This window comes from Cinclus cinclus, chromosome Z (assembly GCF_963662255.1).
Source record: "Cinclus cinclus chromosome Z, bCinCin1.1, whole genome shotgun sequence".
Lineage (NCBI taxonomy): Eukaryota > Metazoa > Chordata > Aves > Passeriformes > Cinclidae > Cinclus > Cinclus cinclus.
This window is the reverse complement of record NC_085084.1, coordinates 12,817,602-12,834,338: the sequence shown is the minus strand read 5'-3', so window position 1 is coordinate 12,834,338 and position 16,737 is coordinate 12,817,602. Positions and strand designations below refer to the sequence as shown.

Genomic DNA, 16,737 nt, shown 5'->3' with positions numbered 1-16,737 from the left:
GCTGTAATGAAAGGCTGTATCACTTGCAGTTCTGCCCTCCCATTTCTCATGCTTTATCTATTAACACTTAGGCCACTGTGCAGCTGGCATTACTTCAGTTCCTCTCAGTTATGTAAAACAATGATGCTGTTCTCAAGTTATGTGTTTCATGTCTCTTGTGGTTTTGGCACTTCATTATTTTCAAGAAGAATCCACACATATCTTCATATAATTTTCTTGACTTTTTTTTCATTTATTTTTTTCTCCCTTCTGCGTCATGTTTCTAGATAATTTCATGTGCAACATGAAGCAGTGATGTGCAAATATATGGCTTGAGAACTTCTTCAGAAACAAAGAGAATGTTGACATGGTTCTCAGATACTGGAGAAATTACTTTTGGACTAGTATACTGTGTGCCACTCACTTGGCTTCTTATTCTGAGTGAGGCTTTCAAAGTGCCTAACAAAGCCAAATCTCTGTGTTTAATAATAATCCGAGTCCTGAAATCCTTTCTGGGACTCTGATCTTGTAGGATTCTTGTCATTTCAGTCAGCAGACCATTCTGAATGCAATAGCTGATGTTATCAAAGAGATTGTCAGGAAATGTCTTTCAGGGTTGTTTTAAACCACTGTCTTGAATGTGCTGAGATCTCCTGAATGCCATTTGTCATTCATGTTGCGGGTACAGATGCAGCTCAGGTTAAACATTTGAGTAAGCTGAAGGACCACAGATAGAATTGTTTGCCTTGGTACAAGGAGGAGACCAGTCAATCAGATGCTTCTGGATGTGGCAGACATTCTCCATCAGTACTTAAAATTACATCAGACATGCTTGTGTCGTATTGTTTTGGGTTTGCATAGCCTGATTTTTGGAAGCAGGGGGGAAGCTACACGGGGTGGCTTCTGTGAGAAGCTGCTAGAAGCTCCCTCAGTGTCTGCTAGAAGCTCCCTCAGTATCTGGCAGAGCCAATCCCTTGTGGCTCCAGAGATCAATGTGCCAGTGGTCAAGGCTGGGCCAATGAGAAATGGTGGTAAGGCCTCAGTGATAACGTTTAAGAAGAAAAAAAACCAAGAAGTTGTTATTGCAACTAGAGGGCTGTGAGAACATGTGAGAGGAATAACTCTCCAGATACCAATGTCAGTGGAGAAGAAGGGGGAGAAGTGCTCTAGGCATTGCAGCTGAGATTCCCCTGTGTCTGTGGTGCAGTCTGCACCAGATGTGCCCCTGCACCCCGTGGAGGGGCCGCATACTGGAGCAGGTGAATGCCTGTGAGGAGGCTGTAATCCTATAGGAGATCCGTGGAGAGAGGAGCCTTGCTCCCAGGATGGAGCAGCCTGTCCTTGAAGGACTGCACCCTGTGGAAGACTGACCCATGCTACAGAAGTTTGGGGAGGACAGCTGCCTGTGGGATAGACTCATGTTGCAGCAGTTCACAGAGAGCTTTTGCTTGTAAGTTGGACTCATATCAGGGAAGTTCATGGAGAACTGTCTCCTGTGGGGGGAGGGACCTTACAGCGCAGCAGGAAAACTACTCCTCTCCCTGAGCAGAAGAAGAAATAATGCGTGATGAACTGATCACACCCCCCACTCTCTGTCTCTTTGTTGAGATAGGAGGTAGATCTGGGAAGGAGGTAAGGTATTTTTAAGGGTTCATTTTACTTCTTGTTATCCTGCTCTGATTTAATTAATAATAAACTTAATTCATATCTCTAATTAGAGCCTTTTTTTGCCTGTGATGGTATTTGAAGAGTGTTCTCTCCCAGTTTTTATCTCAACCCATAAACCTTTCATTAGATTTTCTCTCTGCTATCCAGCTGCTGAGGGAAGGGATTGAGTGGCTTTGGTAGGTACCTGGCATCCAGCCAACATGAACCCATGACAAGTGTAAATGGTCTCAAAGTGTCCTAGGGTCTCCTTCCATTTGCCTTTTCTGATTTTGCCTGTCAGAGGTACTTTCTATTCTAAAAATTTAATGCATGATTCATCTGCCAACTGCTAAGCATGTTGTTTGATTTTCAGATGTCCCAGGACAATCCATTTATTTCCTGCATTTGGTAGATAGGGAGCCTTTTAGAGATATGTCCTCATTTTTGATAAGGTGTTTTCCAGATCATTGTGTAGATGACTTCAGACCCTAACTAGGTAGGTGACTTTACTGTATGTTACGTTGTGCTCCTTTCTCACTGTCACTTTCATCCAGTTCTCTTTTGTAAAAAAGTCTTCGGAGCCTGACTTTCTTTCCCTGCTTTCCAAGACCTTCAGGCAGCACAAATCAGAGTAAGGATTGTCTACGCAGAAGATACTGGCTGTTATCACTGAAAGTTGAAATCAAGACACAGCTGTGTGTGCAGTCATGATCCCTTCGGATGACTGATGCTAGTTTTTCATGTACTATGAACTTTATCTTGCCCCTGACATTTAAGGTTCAATGGTGATCACTTTCAATGTTTTCCACCATCACAGTGTGATTACATCTTTAATTAGGAATACCTACTGTTTTAAGACTTTGTCTGTTATTTTTGATTTAAAAAAATCTGACTAAATTCAGCAGTCAGTTGCAGGGATTTTCTTTTCCATTTATGCAACTATGGTCCTGAAACCTTTCACAATTATATTTTCTGAGAGTTTTTTACTTCTTTGTAAAACTTGTTTCCGTTGGGAATAGGGTGTGCCTGAGGCAGTTTGGAGAACAAATATCCAGGCAATGGTTGTATAAGACTCATTTTCTTTGGAAAGTTGACTGAAAAACAGGAATATAAAGGAAGTCAAGTACAAGAATAGAAGTTGAGAAGGCAATCAATTAATTAATTAATTAATTAGAGTTTGGTGTAAAAAAACAGTAGGAAACTTTTAAAATTTAACTTTATTTCACAAATTTTGCTGTGAGGAAGGGGCTGTAGACACTGAGGAGAAAGGTGCTATTGTAGGTGGAATCTGACTTACATCATGTTGAAAAGCTTTTTTTCTGAAAGGAAGTGATACAGATGCCTTTTAGATTATTTGGTCAGTTCTGCTAACTTACAGTTTCTATATAATTAAATATTCACAACCAAAGTAATTGTCTTTTCTGGGCTTCATGATGAATTCTCTTGTGCACTTCGAGTGAGAGCAGTGAAGGTTTCTTATGAGTTCAGTCCTTAAGAAAAGTCTGATTTGATCTGTTGTGTGCTTTGAAGGTTTGGGTGAGAGGCTGAGTAGGAAGCTACTCCTGGATTTGGTGTGGGGGTAAACAAACAAGCAATTCAAACAAGAACCTGTCTTGCAAGCTTGAAAATACCTAACATATTTTAGGCTGTGTGTTCTTCAGTATATGTACTCTGCTGTACTTATGGCCTAGTTACAGACAGGACAGGGGTAATTTGTGCAGTAGCCAAGTAATTATTCTCTACCACCTCACATGATTGCCATGGGCAGGGAAAGAGTGTCTTTTCCGTCTGAGGGTAGTGTGGAGGTGGTTCATGCACACTGCTATGTGATGAGCATTTTTGTGTGTGAATCACTTCTTGTACACCCCATTATTAATATTGTTGCTGTTACTGTTAGTTTCTTACTTACTTCATTGCTGTTTTCAGTATATTGTTCTTTCATTAACCCACAATCCTTACCTTTTGTGCTTTCAAAACTCCTCCCCATATCACAGCAGGGGGAGGGGTGACTGAGCGAATGATGCTTGGTTTGAAGTGATTCAATGGGAACGCTAAATTAGGGAACACAATTCCTAAACCATGACAACCTTATTTGGCAGCCAGCATAAGGTCAAGGGGTTCAGATAACAATGTATCTGGACAGAGTGGGTTTGAAACAAATTTGGTCTAAGCATTTATTTTATTGGGTACAGAAGTACTGCTCACACTGTGATCTGGCTACGTGGGTATGGTAGTTTACACTATACATACTTTGGTGTGTACTGTGTGTCCACCACAGTGCTCTATTTTCTGAGCAGAGAAGGGGATCAGGATGGCTTTGTTGCTGTAGTGTGTGATATCAGTTCACAACATGATAACATTAAGGGCAAGGAAATAACTTGGGATATGTGCTCAGTGTTCCTTTCTTACCCTGGCCTTGGGTGCAACCTCTGGGAGTTCTTTAGTTATCATACCCAGTCTATGAGGGGAACAGGAAAGGATTATTTTCCCCACCTTCTCACCCCATTTTACTCCTTCATACCTGTTACAAAGCTTTTGAGAATTTTGAATTCTCTTTGGATATTAAGGTAGTCATATTCGTGCTACTAGATCTGCCAGGTCTCCTTAGTGTGGTTTTCACCATGTTTGGAGTCATGAAAGATTTTAAGAAGGTCCTCTGCTCCAAAGGTGTATAAGTCATAAAAGGCATGTGTCCTGGTTTGAAAGACAGGTGTTTGCTAAGGAAAGCAGAAGCTTCCCTTTGGACTGAAAAAAAAAAATGTGATTCTTCCGATTATTATAATTTTGGAATTAAGAGAGCTCTCAGGCAAAGATATGGGGTAGGAATAACAGTTCTTTACTAGTATATCTAACAAGACAAACAGAACAACACCAGCTATGAAATTACCCACAAACAGAATAGTAACTCAGTCCCAGTGTTTTTTGGCTGCAGGCACCTTTTCCCTGAGCTGCAGTTCCCGGTGCTGGGGACGGGCAGGTCCCGCAGAGCTGCAGGAGGGCTGGGGGTGATGGCAGAGCTGTCCCAGGGGAAAGAGAGAGAGATGGAGAGAGCCCTCCGCTCACGGTGTGGGTCCTGGTGCTCAGCAGAGTGCTGGATGGTGGCAGGTTACAGTGAGAAGACAGCCGGGCAGGGTCCGATGGTGGTTTCCCGACGCTGGGATGGGACAGAGAGGCAGGAGGCGGCAATCGTCCTTCTCATCCGAACTCCGTGGGGGAAATGGGCCGAGGCCCAGCCTTCCGCTTCCTCTTCTGGCTGTTTGAATCTCGCGGGGTTACCCTCTTCTCTCTCTCTCTCTCCTCCCCATTGTCACCAGGGCCCAGTCAACAGGTATCTTAGCATGACAATGGAGAAAATCCCACAGAGGGAAAAAGGGAGAGAACCAACCCCCAACAGCATGGAATGACTGAGAAAATAGGCCAGCATTTGGAGGTCTCTTCTGCTTCATTGGTTTTGAAGTTCACTTCTGAACAACTGGAGGACCCTGATGAAGTGGCAAAATATTTGAAAGAAAAATGCTGTGGCAGTCCCAGAGAGGCAAGCAGTTATGCAACATGCTGGCCTTTGGCTCCTGTTTATTGGCAACTGCTTGATACTAAACAAGATGAGGAAATCAGACCAACAGCCACTGTGGCCACTCATACTGGAGCTGAGCTGCAGGAACAGCCCATGCTGATAGAATGGGAAGAAGAGGCAGGCCAGAGATAATCACCAGTCCCTATCTCTGGATGAGCTGCAGGGTGTGCAAGAAGATTTCAGCTGCCAGTCTGACCTGGCTGCTCCAATGCTGCAAAAACACAGCCCATGATATGAAACTAGATGCAGCTGCAATTCCTGTCCCAGGATGTGGGCATTGACGAGGAGATTGGGAAGAGGACAGAAGCTTTTGGAGATGACTCCTGTCAAGTGTGAGAGAAAGGTGCTTTCTCAAGGATGATCTAGTACTGCATCCCGGCAGACAGGACCCTGTGGAGAAAGGTCCCCAGTGCCTGGGAGAACTGGCTGTGCTGGAGGTAATCTCACGGGATTCAAATAGTGTGCAGTCCCCTGTAGATCTGGATGAGGTCCAGTGTGCACAATCCACGTGGCAAAAGTTTGTATGGAGCACACGATCGTCCTACATCAACTCATTGGCATGGATGTCCACGAAAGCAGGAGAACAAAGAAAGTGCTTAGGTGATTACCTAGCTACAGCAATATGATGATCATCTTTTTTCCTCCCTGCTGACCTGCACCCTGTCTGTGAAAAGACTCCAAGACTGTGGACAGACTCAAAAGACTTCAGCATATTAGAGAGGAAGTGTCCTGAGTGCCTCCAGTATGGACCAGAGTCTCTGCTATTGGGAGCAGGTACCCCTCTGCTCAAGAGAGAGGGTACAAAGTACAAGATAACCTGTGTTTTTTGCTGTGTGACCACAGAGAGGATATGAGAAAGGGGGATGGAAAACCCATCTCTGTGCTAGCAACACAGGTATGTGAGTTGAGAGGAAGACCAATCATCAGAGGAAACTCAAGTATAAATGCAGCTCCAGTTTCAAGTGAGCAAGTCCTCAGACAGAATAGAAGGTTTAGTGTTACTAATAATCCTCTTGAAAGGATCTCTAGTTCATATTAAAAAGAAAAAGCAACAAATACCATGACCCAAGCTAGAGAGGCCCTGCCTCCAGCCAGGTGGAGGAAAGGGACAGTCAGATCTATTGGACTGTGTGGATCCAATGGCTTGGCACATCAGACCCACAAGAACCTTAGTCTTTAGTTGACACAGGTGCACAGTGTACCCTGATGTCATCAAGATATGTGGGGGCAGAATCCATCTCTATTTGTGAGGTGACAGGGGGAACTGGACAGCTGACTGTACTGGAAGCTGAAGTGACCCTGACTGGGAATGAATGGCAAAAACACTCCATTGTGACTGGCCCAGAGGCCCTGTGCTTCCTTGGCAGAGATTACCTCAGGAGAGGGTATTTTAAGGACTCAAAAAGGACATTGTTGGGCTTTTCCTTGGAAACAGAGGAAGTTAGACAGCTGAACACCTTGCCTGGTCTCTCAGGGGACCCTCCTGCTATAACACCATGCCAGCCAGGACTTTGTGACCCCCCATCCATGAGGTGAGTACTGAACTGAGACCCAGTGAGTGGCCAGCAAGACTCATTCACCCTTTAATAGCCCAGTGTAGCCCATGTGTGTCCAGTGGAGTGTGAAGACTGACAGTGGACTACTGTGGTCTGAAGGAAGTCACACCACCACTGAATGCTGCTGTGCCAGACATGGTGGAACTTCAGTATGAACTGGAGTCCAAGGCAGCAAAGTGGTGCCACACTGACATTGCAAATGTGTTTTTCTCCCATGTCTTCAGCCGCAGAGTGCAGGCCACAGCATTTTTTTTTTGTATTGCATCCAATACACCTGGAACCAACTACCCCAGGAGAGGAGAGGGCATTTCAGGGACCCAAAAGGGCATCATTGGTCTTTTGGGATAGCTGGTAGTATTGGGTTTGAATGAACTGCTTTTGGAAGTGGAGGCTATAGGGGATGGGTTCTGTGAGAAACTGCTAGAAGCTTCCTCAGCATCTGGCAGAGATGATCTTTGGCAGACCAAATATCAGTGTGCTGCTGGCCAAGGCTGTGCTAGTTAGAAATGGTGATAATGCCTCAGTGATAACATTTAAGAAGGAGAAAAGAAAGAAAGAAAAGTATGCACAGTTTTTATTGCAGCTAGAGAAGAATGGAGCGAGAATATGTGAGAGGAGCAACTCTGCAGACACTGAGATCAGTGGGGGAGAGGAGGTGACTAAGCTGAGCAGCTTGTGAGATGCAGCCCATGGTGAAGACCATAGTAAAACAGCTGTGTCCCTCCAGCCCTTGGAGATCCATGGGGGTGCCGAGATCCACCTGCAGGCCATGGAGAAGACCCACACCAGAGCAGGTGGAGGCCCAAAAGAGGCTGTTACCCTGTGGGGGGCCTGTGCTGGAGCAGGGATATGCAGGCCCATGAAGAGAGGAGTCCATGCTGGAACAGATTTCCTGGTAGGACTTGTGACCCCATGGGGGGCCTATGCTGGAGCAGCCTGTCCTTGAAGGACTGAGCTCAGTGCAAGAGGACTGTTGCCTGTGGGATTTATTCACCTCTGAGAAGTTTGTGGAGAGCTGTCTCCTGTGGGAGGGGCTGCCTGTGGAAACAGTGGAAGGACTCCTCTCCCTGAGCAGAGGGAGAAACAATGTGCAATGAGCTGACCATAACCCCCATTCCTTGTTTCCCCGTGTGCCACTAGGGGCAGAGCTGGGATGGAGGTAGGGCTGCAGGAAAGGTGTTCTTGAAGGTTCTACTCACTATCCTGCTGTGATTTTGTTAGTAGTGAATTCAGTTAATATCTCCAATTTGAGCCTGTTTTGCCCATGACGGTGTTTGGTGAATGATCTTCCCTGGTCCTTGACTCATTAATCCTTTGTTGTATTTTCTCCTCCCTATCCAGCTGCAAAAGGTAGTGATAATGATAGTAACAGTGATAGTGATAGTGAGGCTTTGGTGTGTGCCCGGCATCCAGTCAGTCAGTCACACTGCTGTAGAGACAGAGAACATGAAGTAGCTGAAGAGGTCTTTCAGAGGACCCTTCTGCTGTGAGACTGCTGAAGGTTGAAGAAAAACAGGTAATGGTCACTACCACAACAGTGCAGTGTTGGCAACATCACACCAACCAGGACTCCATGACCCCCACCTGTGAGGTGATTCATAAAATGCAGCACCAAGGAGCAGTCAGCAAGATTCTCTCACCCTTTAGAGCCCTACATGGCCAGTGCATAAGTCCAGTGGAGAGTGGAGATTGACAGAATTGTTGTGGTCTGAAGGAAGTCACACCACCATGTGTGCTGGAACTTCAGTATGAACTGGAGTCCAAGGCAACAAAGTGCTGCCGTCATTATTTTCTCCATTCCTTTAGCAGCAGAGTGCCCACAACAATTTGCTTTTACCTGGAGGGTATCTAGTACAACTGCAATCAACTGCCCCAGGGAAACAGTCCGAATGTTTGCCTTGGACTTAGCCAGACTGCAGTGGAATAGAGTGTAGATAATGCTGAGTGAGAGAAGGGCCAGTGCTCTACCTCTACACTGACTTGGGGATGGCAGCAAATGCCCTGAGGGAATGGCTAAACCAATGGAAAAAGACCAACTGGCAGCACAGAAGTAAAGGCATCTGGGCTGATGAATTGTGGCAAGATCTCACTGCCCAGCTAGAGGAGTTGGCTGTGAAAGTTCATCATATAGATGCACATGCACCCAGGAGTTGGGCTGCTGGAAAACATCACAGCAATGGAATGGACAGGTAGCTTGAGCTTTGAGATTAAAGTGTCTTGGGTAGACCTGGACTGGCAGCATAAGGGTGAATTATTTCCAGTCAGTAGGCCCAGGACACGTCAGGTTATCAGCGAAGAGATGCAGCATAAAGATGGGCTTGTGATAGAGAGGTGCACTTAATGATGGACACTATTTTCCAGGTTATTCATAAGTGAAATGTGACTGCATTTAAGCAATCAGATGGGTAAAGCCCCTGTAGTGTGGTAGATGATGGTTGAAATATAAATATGGGCTGATTTGGCTACTTACATTGTACTCCCACAAACCCGCCAAGGCAGGCCTGAGTACTGACAGTTGTGTAAAGAGCCACTTGGATGACTGGAGATGTACCCTGTGCCTCACACCACTGCCTGGAATGCCATCCCAAGAAGAAAATCTTGTAATAACATGGCATCCCAGAAAGAATTGAGTTGTACCATGGAACTGATTTTAAAAATAGCCTCATAGACGTTATGGCCAGAAAGCATGGTACTGAGTGTGTATCATATTCCCTGTCATGCACCTGGGAAAATTGAATGATACAATGGACTAAACTCCATGTGGTTAAAACCACATGGAAATAAATAGGTGGTGGGAACTTCATACACTGAGCTCTGCACTAAGCAAAGGTCACTTGGTTAGTTAACACTAGAGGGAGGCTCCATGAATCGACATGGCCCTACCCAGTCAAATCTCATGCCAAAGAGGGGGATAAAGTTCCTGTGGTGCATATTAGGGAATGTATTAGGGAAGATAGTTTGGATTTTTCTTCCTTTAAGCAGAGGCAAACCCATCTGTGGGACTGTTTTTGCTCAATGACCTGGTTGCTCTTGTAGAGTAATGCAGTTGGATGGAGGAACACATTGTGTACATGAAGGTGATTTGATTTTTATGTGAGAGCACTCTAATGTTTCATTGTATAATATCAGTAGCTGAATGACCCTGCCACTGTGTGCCATAACTACCATGGACAGCGAGTATGGACTGCTCCAGATACACCAGTCATGAGCTTGTGATGCAGCTTGCAACCACCTGACAGCACACCTCCTGCCCTGGAGGACATCTAGGACAGACAGAACTCACAATCACAGACTCAATGAACTTGGCAGATGTCTTGGAGGGATGGCAGTTGATGGTGGAAGTGATATCTGTGCTTGTGTGTATGTCCTGTATGTGTATTTTTGGAAGGTGTAGGATTTAGGCATAAATTATATGGTGCATAATAAGGGGTGTTCTGGTTCTTTCCAGGGCAGGGTTATTTTTAGCAGCAGCTAGGACAGGTCATGCCTAGCACCTACAGGTTATTCTCTGCCATCTCACATCATCGACAGGGGCAAGGGGAGGGCATTTCTTCTGGTTATGGGGAATGTGGCCTCTGTTTGTTCAGGGCAGGTTTCTGGGGTGGGCTTTTCCATGTAAAAATCAATCACCTTTCTTGAACAACTTTTGTGTATTTAGTGTAACATTGTTTCAGTTATATTTCTGATCTCATTGCTGTTTCCAGTAAATTGTCCTTTTCTCAACCTGTAGGCTTTACCTTTTATAATTCTTCTCTCCCTCCTGCCTCAGGGAGTGGGGGAGGAGAAGGGGGAGTGAGCAAATCAGTGTGCAGTTTGGACTGTTTCAGTAGTGACTCCTAAATCACAATAACATGGTAGAAATAGATTGTAATTATTTTACTTATGGAGTGTCTTTTTCTTAAGGAGAAGCAAGCAGATGCTTTTGAAGGTGAAAAGCAGTGCTTTTGAAAGTGAAAAACATAGCTGAATAAGCATATGAGACTTTGTTGTGGTGTAGAATCTGAGTGATGCATTGTGCATTAGGCAGTATCACATCAAACTTTACAAGCTGAGTAATAGCAGCAAAAAAATGTAAACATTTCATTAAAAAAGATAAAATAGAAAAAAAGGGAATTTCATGGCTAGTAAAATGTTTCACATGACCTTATGTAGTACTACTAATAGCAGTAATAATAGTATTTTGGGGAAAAAGTCACACTCCATTACATTTACACTATGAAACAAACTTTTAAGAATGTGACTATAAACTGGGGCCAATTTAAGAGGCATCTCTGTGGAGAGGTTCTGTATTTCATTTTTATAAAATGGACATCTTTCATGTTCTCAACTTTAAATTTAGTAGTAATGAAAGAAAATAGAGTGTGTGGGAATGAAGGGACTGAAATGCAGCCTACCTTTTAAGAGCTGTGGTCACAGACTTCTTTTGTAATTCTTTTATAATCTAATAGTTTCATTGGAAGGCTATTTCCTGTTGAAATTCCAGCAACTCTGTGTCTGATCTACCGAACTACAAGACCTTAAAGGTCTTGAAATTTCTGTCTTTTAAATACCATTGTCCTTAAAGTGTATTGTGTTACAATGGAGGATTTTTCCAATAAACAAGAAAAGTCTTTTAGAAGCAGCTAGTAGGTATTTGTAAGGTTTTTAGTTGAAAATAGTATACTTTCGGTTCTTTACCAGTGTGCTAAAAGATAAGTTCTTTCAGAGCAGGCCTTATAAATCTGTGCAGTTTTAGACACTAATGATGAACAAGATAGGAATGCTATAGCAGATGCTTTTTAGAGCATAGTTCTGTGAGGGATTTGGCGGGGAGGGTGTGGATTTTATAAAGTATTGCCTCTTCTTTCTGAGTTTCTAAGTGCCACAAAATAGGAAAACTCCAGTGTTGTACCTAAATAGAACTTCTTATTGCCACAATTAGAAAGACAGTTCTGCCAAGGATGCATCATTAGTCTCATATATATCTTACATTCTTGTTCTTCAGGAAAAATAAATCACTGCCATTCAGTCTTTCTGGGCAAAGTAGTTATTGGTCTTAGACATTTCCTCATACCTCTGTGCAACATTGATTCAATTCAATTTATTCACTTCATTTGGAACAGTGGAAAATAAATTAGGTAAACTATAGTCTGTTTCAAAATCATTCCATTTATTGTATACTTTCTTGACTAAGAAGATTATAAGAAAATATTGAGTAAGTATTTCTAATTAGGGTTCTAAGAATCTCTTTTCTATGCGTTAATCATTACTTTTGGCCTATTGATTGGTAATTATTGTTTTAATTGAAAATTATTTTAAAACATCCATCATTCATAAAGTATAATAGTTTGACAATAAGACTGATTGATGTAGTCTTCATTGGTGACAATGCCAGAATAATTTTGTCCTGTACTTGTATGTGGCATTGGCAGAAAAGCTGGTTAGTAAATTATTTTTTGTAAGGCCTTATACCATATATAAAGAAGACAGCATTGCATGAGATTTAAAAAAAAACAAACCCAAACTTAATAAATAGGAGTGCAGGCACAAAAAAAAGAAAAAAAGAAAAAAACAGGGCTGAGAAGAGGCATCTTGAATTTTAAAAACCAAAAAAGGAAAACAAAATAGTTGCACTTGTATACAGACACACTAATGTGCTGTCACACTAATGGTTTTAGTAACCATATAGATTATTATACACTGTGGGATTCCAGGTGCAGGATAACTAGCTAAGAGCTGACGATGATATAGGACTGTTTCTTTCAAGAGCTACTCAGAAAATGGCCATTTCTTCTTTCTTGAAGGTTATGAAATCATGTTATCCTTTATTCCTTTTTTCTGACTTAACTATCAGGACTTGCCTTGTAACTCCAGATGGCATGTTCCTCTTTTGAAGTCACTGCCTTTGACCAATAGTGTTTGATAAAGTTTATGTAGATGAGAATCCTTTAATTGTGTGTGAACTTTTTTTTGCCAGTCGCGAGTAGCAGCAAATCTTAAAAAGCAGTGCTGATTCCTGCAGCTTAATAGCAAGGGTTAAATTAATCTTCTTTACAGAAAAAAAGTGGGTTAGTAGCGTTGAATTTGCAATTTCAAAGCATAGTTCTTCTTCCACTACTGTTGCAAATAAAAATTTTAAGGAATGGACTTCTTAAAAAACAAGTGTTGGGGGTTTTGCCATCAGTGGAGGGCTGTGTCATACAGGTTCTTTGGGAGCATCAACAGCTGTCTGCTCTTTGGAGCAACAGGAGAGTAGGGGAAAAGCCCAAATTGCAGGGAAGGGCCCTTGCTAGCTGGTGTGCATCCTGCTGGCCCCAAGGGAGGCAAGGAGGGCCGGCAGCAGGCTGGTGGTGTAGTTCCTCTTAGAGTTCAGGTCAACAGTTAGAGCCTTTTGGTGCATGGACGACATGGCTCTGGTTATGCTAAATAACAGTAAAATTTCTTCTCAATTGTGCTAATTTATGTCTTGATGTTCTTATTTTTGCCTTCAGAAACATTTTGGGGTTTAGATTTTCAGAAGAAGAAATTAGTATTAGCCATCTAAAACAGTATTTTAAAACTGAATAATCAATGTTGCTTTTCTTCCATAAACCAAGACTGAAAGGAATAATTGCTTTGTTTTGACAAGTGAACCAAAGAAGTATGACATAGAAGTCTTAAAGGAATGCATGCATGAAAACTAGGCTGTCATGTTTACAAGGTGATTTTTTTTATTTGATGAATTTTTCAAACAGTCACTAGTCTGTAAACTATACTGATTTTTTTTTCCAAGGAACATAAGCTTCTTCTGGCTGTCCTTTAAGGAAAGAAGTTAGGTTTCAATATAAATGCACAATTTTGATTGTGCATCTATTTTATGAAAATTCTAACCCATTCCAAACTTTTAGTATTTTTGCAGTAAATATATATTTCTAATATATTATACAGTTGATTTTACACAATCACTGATTGTTCTACAAGACAGTTGAATAAAATATGGGTTTGAGTTATAAGTATTGAATGTAGGTAAAATCACATTCTGTGTAAACCCTTTATAAGAGAAAAGGGAGTGCGTGACTGAGTCTATTGTATCGTACTTGAAGAAAGAGCTGTAATTTCAGTATTCCTTTTATCTCAGTTCTGTAAAGTGCTGTTGAATGGTTTCCATTTAACTTCTGGTTTTAATTAGAGTCTTTAATTGCAGTAACATCTGTTAAGATTTATATTAAATTACTGACATTTCCTTAATGCTTTAGGAGATGTATTTGGTTTACATCCAGGCTTTATGAGCAGCAAATGACTGAGTTTCAGTTACATCCCAAAACGTTGCAAGTGATTGAATTGTTATTTGCAAAGGGGTATTCTGTAGTTTCTGATAATTTAAGAAAACACTTTATCCATGAAATATGTCATATTGGTGTGCTGTTAACTGAGATGTGTGAGACATTATGCTTTGGAGAACTTCCATGTTTTTTCAAGCATTGCTTTGGAAGAGCAAAACCAGAAGTGTGCATTTCTGCTACTTTTAAGTCTACACCTATGACCAAAACCAATCATATTGACTTGCATCTTAAATCTCTGATACTCTTTTTAAACATGTGTTTTGTGGACAGTTCACATAGAAAAATTCAATCTGTTTTTCTAGTAGTGCCTCTAGATAATGACCAGCACTGTAGTTGCTTTGTAAAAGAACAATGCATGCAGGATAAATAATGTGTTTATTACATTTTGTTGCCCAAACTGTGTGCAATTGAATATTATGTTTGTTCCTCATGTTGTTGCTGCAATATGAATAGTATTAAATATGACATACTAGATAGTAGAAATGAAATTTACTGGTTATTAAGAAGGTTCCAGGTTTTATATAGTATTTTTCTTTAATTTTGGGACTAAGTCATCACTGATGGTAAAATAATTTTCATTATTTCTCAAAAAGAGAATGTTTTTGCTACTAATGATTTGCTTCTGATATAAAGACACAAGGTAGTGTATTAGTTTGAAGAGGCTGGTGGATTTGACCTGTGTTTTGTAAAATGAGTACAAAGCAAGATGAAGCTTGGTTTACTCTAGATTTTTATATTTGCATGTATTTGCAATGATGTGCTGAATTTCCAAGCAACAGTTACTCCTTGGACAAAAATTATAAGAAAAACAGAAAATATATACAGAAAATAAGTTTACCTTGCACTGTGTTTATTTTTAGTTTCCATTTATAATAGTGAGAATTTTCTTTTTAAATCTTAAAAGAAAAAAAAGCTACTGCTGTGATTAAGATAAAATAACTGATTTCTTTAAACTGAAGAAATGCAAGATACTATGACAATTACCTCAACATGTGCTTTCCTGATTTCCCTCTGTAGCATAATAATACAATATTTATAATAAAAATATCTCCAAAGAACAAGATGATGTATACTTTGGTACTTCTAGTCCACATCTTTCTATTACTTAAACATTTTGTTGTATTTGTTTTACAGATTCTAAAAATGGAGTGGGGAGGAGAGTGTTCTTTTGATTCTTCCAATTTAGACTGCTTGTTAAATGTCCTCCCTGGAGAATTGGAATTTCAACAAATCCTTAGTGATCTTGATGAAAAAATAAAGAAGAACTCTTCCAGGTACAAAGTATTTTATTTGTATCCAAAGTACTTGTGAAAGTTATTGCATTTGGGAAGAAAAGTGCCTTAAGTTACCTTTCTTTTCTAGTAGTAAGTTAAAATTTTAATAAATATTTCAGCAGTAATTTTATTTTAACTACTTGAGCATTTAACAGATTTTTAATGCCATATAATTATTGTGCTGTAGTCTTTCTCTTGATGGTATTTTTAATAGTTGTATCATCTTAATCTGAGGTTCTGTTGCAGTAGGTGTGATAGTGAAGGAAAAAATGTGAATTCTCATGACAGTTGTATTTTCTACTGAGACAAAATTTCCTACTAATGAGATAAATTTTTATTGACTAAAAGAACTACACAATTTGACAAAAAGCAAGATCTAAGCTCAGTATGTTCTTTAAGCATTTCTAATGGAAGTAGAAAAATGAATTAAGTTAGTATATGTATATTCTTTTCTTATATGATCCATTGTTTTACTATTTCAGTTAAAACTCTTGTGCTGCAAGTACACAATTTCTTATTACAATTTATAATATATTTCTTTGTCCACTTCCTTATACTGATTTCCAAAGGTCAGTGTTATAAAAACAGTGGAGTAGCAAAAAAGTTCATTGTTGATGCAGATTTTTTGCATGAATGCAAAGCAATCAGCTCAGTTCTGTGACTTACTTATAGCTTAACTCCTTCGTACCTTTGTAAAGTGTTCATCAGTGAAAGATACTCTTAAGCAAATAGAGTTTTTGTCCATTTAAAAAGTAAGTGTATGGTCAGAGATATAGCAAATGGCAGGGTTTTATATTAAATTTTGAAAATGCTCCCCTTTGGATAACAGTGCATCTTATAGAGAGTTGTATGATTTCCAAGAATGTCCTTCATGACATCTCTTTTAAGATTGTATCATTTTAGTGTAGCCCATGTTTGTCAGAGGTCTTTGCTCCCAAAGTACTTCTGGAAGGATGAAAATAAACTATTGCCATATCTCACTGAAAACTGACTTAGATAATTTCTCGATTATTATCATGCTGGTTGTGCTGGGCTAAGAGGTTTATTTTGGGGGGAGGATTTATGTCTATTACTCTTGCCTCACATTTTTGTTTAAAAACTTAGTGTTTCCTGAAGTACTTGCAATATTAACAATCCCACAGTAGCAATGTTAGTTAAGATCTGGTAAATATGCTGTTATGGACCACTATGTAATACAATTTCATGTTTACTAGCTGTTTACTAGTTTACGAGTTTACTAGCTGTTGACATGAATGAAATGTAGATACTTACTTAGAATTTACTTGATGTCATAACATGGTTAATTACACAGGTGAATAATTTTCGAGTGTCTATGGTCTTGTATATCTCGAAAAAAAAAAGCATCAGCATTTTTAGCATGACTGTTGTCACCTCTTCAACTATCA

At 40.6% G+C, this 16,737-nt stretch overlaps 1 protein-coding gene across 2 annotated transcripts in view; it reads left to right on the top strand.

Annotated features, from left to right (window-relative positions):
- The first annotated feature begins 4,564 nt into the window (after positions 1-4,564).
- Positions 4,565-16,737, top strand: part of KIAA0825 (KIAA0825 ortholog) — a 203,510-nt gene continuing 191,337 nt past the window's right edge. The window contains exons 1-2 of one of the 2 annotated variants that reach the window (XM_062512691.1): positions 4,565-6,732; positions 15,192-15,331. In XM_062512691.1, the coding sequence (XP_062368675.1) occupies positions 15,201-15,331 (131 nt within the window). In that variant the 5' untranslated portion in view covers positions 4,565-6,732; positions 15,192-15,200. Of the gene's footprint in view, positions 6,733-15,191; positions 15,332-16,737 lie in introns of those variants that run through there. The other variant, XM_062512692.1, reaches the window with a different exon arrangement.